The sequence below is a fragment of the Anastrepha ludens genome, chromosome X (genome assembly GCF_028408465.1).
Source record: "Anastrepha ludens isolate Willacy chromosome X, idAnaLude1.1, whole genome shotgun sequence".
In the NCBI taxonomy this organism is placed as follows: Eukaryota; Metazoa; Arthropoda; class Insecta; order Diptera; family Tephritidae; genus Anastrepha; species Anastrepha ludens.
The window spans coordinates 45,869,974-45,874,765 of record NC_071503.1 but is presented as its reverse complement, the minus strand read 5'-3'; the positions used below and the strand labels follow the sequence as shown (position 1 = coordinate 45,874,765).

Genomic DNA, 4,792 nt, shown 5'->3' with positions numbered 1-4,792 from the left:
GGCTTAACGAAAGGATTACGGCCATTTAATTGGTGTAGAAGTACTTTGAATAGATTCTTGAGACAGCACATTAAATTGGGCTTGTTAAGCCATTGAATTGGACTTGTTTAGCCAGTGAATTGGGCTTGTCAAACCATTAAATTGGTAAATATAAACGTTATGATTTATGAACTGCGTCCTGACAAACTATATTTGTTTCAGGCCATTCAATTGGATCAAAAGGTGTACTTACCACAGCGTGTACATCGACGTTCCTGAGGCGGCGCATTAAATTGGCTTTGTTAAACCATTAAACTGGTAAATGTAAATAAATGTTAGGATTTCTGAATTTCGTCCTAACAAATTACATTTGTTACAGACCATTAAATTAGGCAAAAAGGTGGACCACAGAGCGTACATCAAGGTGACAAGGTTGCGTAACGATTTAGTTCGTAATTAATAAATCCAAAACAAAATGAGTGAGTTCAAACCATTCCTGTGCAACAATATAGACAAGTCTCTATTGCGCAGCGAGTGGGAAAAATGGTTCCGTTCTTTGTCCTTATACCTTCAGTGCGAAGATATAAACGACGCTGTTAAACGAAGAAACAAATTACTGCATTTAGGTGGGCCCCAATTACAAGAGGTCATATTTAACATTCCCGGCGCTGTTGTGGATGTTGATGAAATAAATAAAAACGACGTCTACAATATTTTAGTGGGAAAATTAAACGAATTCTTTTCACCTAAACGTAACTCTACGTTCGAGAGACATTTATTTAGGAATCTCTCGCCTTTGGAAGGAGAAGATTTTAATACATTTTTGCTTCGTCTTCGGCATCAAGCTTCCAAATGCGAGTATGGGTCTCCAAAGGCACAAATCGAAAGCAACTGTTTGAAAGATAAGCTAATTGACTCTTGGGCGTCCATCGATCTTAAGAAAAAGCTTCTTGAAAAAGAGCAAAGTCTTGATGAAGTTATATCAGCTTGTCAGATACACGAACAATTTAATAAACAATCGCAAAGTATGACTGCGAAGACTAACAGCGAAATTGTGAATAAAATCACCGCGAAACATCAGCCAGTCAAGGGAAATGTTAATGAATGTGGAAGATGTGGTAAATACGGGCACGTGCAATCTGATGTAAATTGTCCGGCGCGAAAGTCTAAATGCAATAAATGTGGCCTTATTGGTCATTTCGCCAGAAAGTGCAAAACAAAGGCTCAAAAACGAAAAGCGGTTGAACGCGACCGGGGCAGTCCTAAAAAGCGACGTTTTCAATCTTCCAACGTTAGGCACATCGAAGAAGAACATCAAATCGAAGATAAGTATTGCAATCATAATTGTTTCAAAGTAAATTGTAACGGGTTGGGAGATGAGATAATAGATTGTCGGATAGGTGGGTATAACATCTCGATGGTTATCGATTCGGGGTCTCGTTTTAACCTTCTTGGCCAAAGCAAATATGTTGAATTACAAAACAATAAGGCAGTTTTATTTAATATCCGCGCACAGTCAGAAAAGCAGTTCAAGGCTTACGCAGCAACGCAATGTTTAAAAGTTATTTCAGTTTTTGATGCTCCAATAGCCGTGGGTAATAATAAAGAAATAATAGCCACATTTTACGTAATTGAAAACGCAGACCAATCTCTCTTGGGCCGTGAGACGGCAACCCAGCTTAAAGTTTTGAAACTAGGCGTAGATATAAATAGCGTTGAAATTGAAAAGCCGTTTCCAAAAATTAAAAACATAATGGTTACATTATCGTTAGATTTTTCTACAAAACCGATTCAGCAGCCTCTGCGATGGATACCTATTGCACTTGCGGAGAAAGTTGAGCGTAAGATAAACGAGGCGCTTGTACAAGATATTATTGAACCGGTAGTTGGATCAAGTTCATGGATCTCGCCTATTGTACCCGTCTTTAAGGGGAATGGCGAAATGAGATTGTGTGTAGATATGCGCAGAGCGAACCGTGCAGTGCTTAGGGAAAATTATCCGCTCCCCACTTTTGAGAGCTTCATGACAAAATTGAAAGAAGCCAAAATATTTTCAAGGCTTGATTTGAAGTGGGCTTACCACCAGCTTGAACTGGACGAAGCAAGTAGAGAGATTACCACATTTATTACACATAAGGGGCTTTTCCGTTACAAGAGGCTAGTGTTTGGCATAAATTCAGCACCGGAAATTTTCCAACGGGTACTGGAAAAAATGTTAGCACCATGCAAAAACTGTTTAAACTACATCGATGATGTTATAATCTATGGTAGCACAGAAAAAGAACATGATGAGGCCATGAGTAAAGTGCTTGAAGTGTTCAACAGTAATAATGTTTTATTAAACTACGACAAGTGTATCAGGCGGGCCAAAAGTTCAACGTTTCTGGGACATACCTTGTCCGAAGAGGGAATATATCCAGACCGCAATAAGATTGAAACGATTAAAAATTTCCGGCCACCGGAAAACAAAGAAGAGATAAGAAGTTTTCTTGGTCTTGTAACTTATGTCGGTAAATTTATTCCAGACTTGGCGGATGTGACTGAACCCTTGAGAGGAATGTTGAAACTTAACTCGAAGTTTACATGGGGTCCAGAACAACGTAACTCTTTCCAAGAACTAAAAGAACTTCTGTCGAAGATACCAAAACTGTCATATTTCAACCCCAAGCTCAAAACCCAACTAATAGCAGACGCGAGTCCTGTCGCATTGGGCGCAGTTTTAGTTCAATTTGATCCGGTCGGTGAACCAAAAATAATTTCTTTCGCTAGCAAGAGTCTCTCAGATGTGGAAAAGAGGTATTCCCAAACAGAAAAAGAAAGCTTAGCCCTAGTGTGGGCAGTAGAGAGATTCTTTTATTATTTGGCGGGTTTAGAATTTGAATTGGTGACCGACCACAAGCCCCTGGAGGCAATTTTTAAGCCCACATCTAAGCCACCTGCAAGGATAGAAAGATGGCTATTAAGATTGCAGTCCTATAAGTTTAAGGTAGTATATCGTCCGGGAAAGGAAAACATCGCCGACTCCGTTTCAAGACTTTGCCAAATTAAAGAAACACCCAGTTTTGATGAAAATGTGGAACAAAATATCTTCCAAATAATGTCGCATTCAACGCCATCTTCCCTTACAATCTCCGAAATCGCGGAAAAATGTGCCCAAGATGAAGAGATATCGCTAGCTCTTGAATACATCAAAACTGATTCTTGGTCAATTCGTCAAGTATTTTCTCTCCGTTCCGACATGAACTATTAGCCGTAGGTGACATGATTCTTCGAGGATCTCGCATTGTCATGCCAAAAGCTCTACGACCCAAGTTGTTGCAGCTAGCACACGAAGGACATCCCGGCGAATCAGCAATGAAAAGGAGAATAAGGGCCAAAGTTTGGTGGCCACGGGTTGATAGAGAAGTAGAGGCGTACGTAAAGACTTGCTGGGACTGTTTGTTAGTCTCACAACCGAACAACCCTGAGCCCATGAAAAGACATGCCTTCCCAGATGGCCCTTGGCAGTGTGTGGCCGCAGATCTACTAGGCCCGCTGCCAAATAGTGACTATGTATTCGTACTTATTGATTACTATTCTCGTTATCAGGAAGTCAAATTCTTGAGGAGAATTACTTCGGAAACAATTATAACTGTTTTGAATGAAATATTTTGTCGATTGGGCATACCCAAATCCATTAGAGCAGACAATGGCAGGCAATTTGTCAGTGGCGAGTTTAGGAAATTCTGTGACGACCATAATATCACATTGATAACAACTCCACCATATTGGCCACAAGCCAATGGAGAGGTGGAAAACATGAACCGGTCATTGGTAAAGCGCTTAAAAATCGCCCATAACAACCGGCGAGACTACGTAAAAGAGATCCAAAACTTCCTTCTAATGTACAATGTGACCCCTCATGGTACCACCGGTACACCACCAACTGAGCTAATGTTCAACCGCGTCATTCGCGATAAAATACCTGGAATCCAAGACATTACGGAAGGCAAGCTAGATTCCGCGGCTAGAGATCTAGATGTCATTAACAAAGCAAAAGGCAAAGAGGCAGCGGATAAGAAAAGAAGAGCAAAAATATGCGATATAGCACCAGGAGATAAGGTTGTTCTACGTAATGTCGTTTTTCCCCACAAGCTTACACCGACTTTCGACACGCTCGAATATGAAATTATTGAAAAAAAGGGAATGAGGTCATCATTGCTGGCGGAGGAAAAACCTTCCGCCGTAACATAAGTCACGTGAAGAAAGTTCCACCTCCGCTCCTTGACAGAGAAACAATTAGCTTATCGATGCCAACGCCTACAACACCCAACTCCACTAATACCCTGACATACGCCCATACCAACGCCACGCCGTCATCTTTATCAAATCGTCAAACGGATCCAGTCCTGACGCGAACTCTTGAGTCGGGACCAAACATCAGCAGTAATGAAACACCTGGTCAACCAAAACTTCGTTTAAAACTCCAGAAAAAGGAAGGGATGTGGAGAGCTGAGCCTGATGTGAAGAGCTGAGCCTGATGTGAAGAGCTAAAGCCGTTGAGTACGCAGTAGAGTACGGTGAGCTAAGGAAGACAAACATGAATAAACGTGCACCACGATTGCGATAAAATACGTTTTTCATTTTGGGAACTGGGAGGGTGTTACAAAGTCTAATTTTGTTTTTTCACTTTTTAACTTCGACTTCGGTTTAATCACTAATGGTGCATCTTTTTTAAAGTCTGGCACCACTGTTTTGAGAGCAATGTTGTTTTTTAACACTGCTGCATACGGTACTTGGCCGTTATCATTTGCTATGTTTGCCTTTTTCGATT

General features: G+C 40.9%; 1 protein-coding gene across 1 annotated transcript; it reads left to right on the top strand.

Moving 5' to 3' along the window:
* The first annotated feature begins 3,240 nt into the window (after nt 1-3,240).
* Nucleotides 3,241-4,212, top strand: LOC128870012 (uncharacterized protein K02A2.6-like). The gene has a single exon (XM_054112609.1). The coding sequence runs from the start codon at nt 3,241-3,243 to the stop codon at nt 4,210-4,212; it is 972 nt and encodes a 323-aa protein (XP_053968584.1).
* Nucleotides 4,213-4,792: the final 580 nt, after the last annotated feature.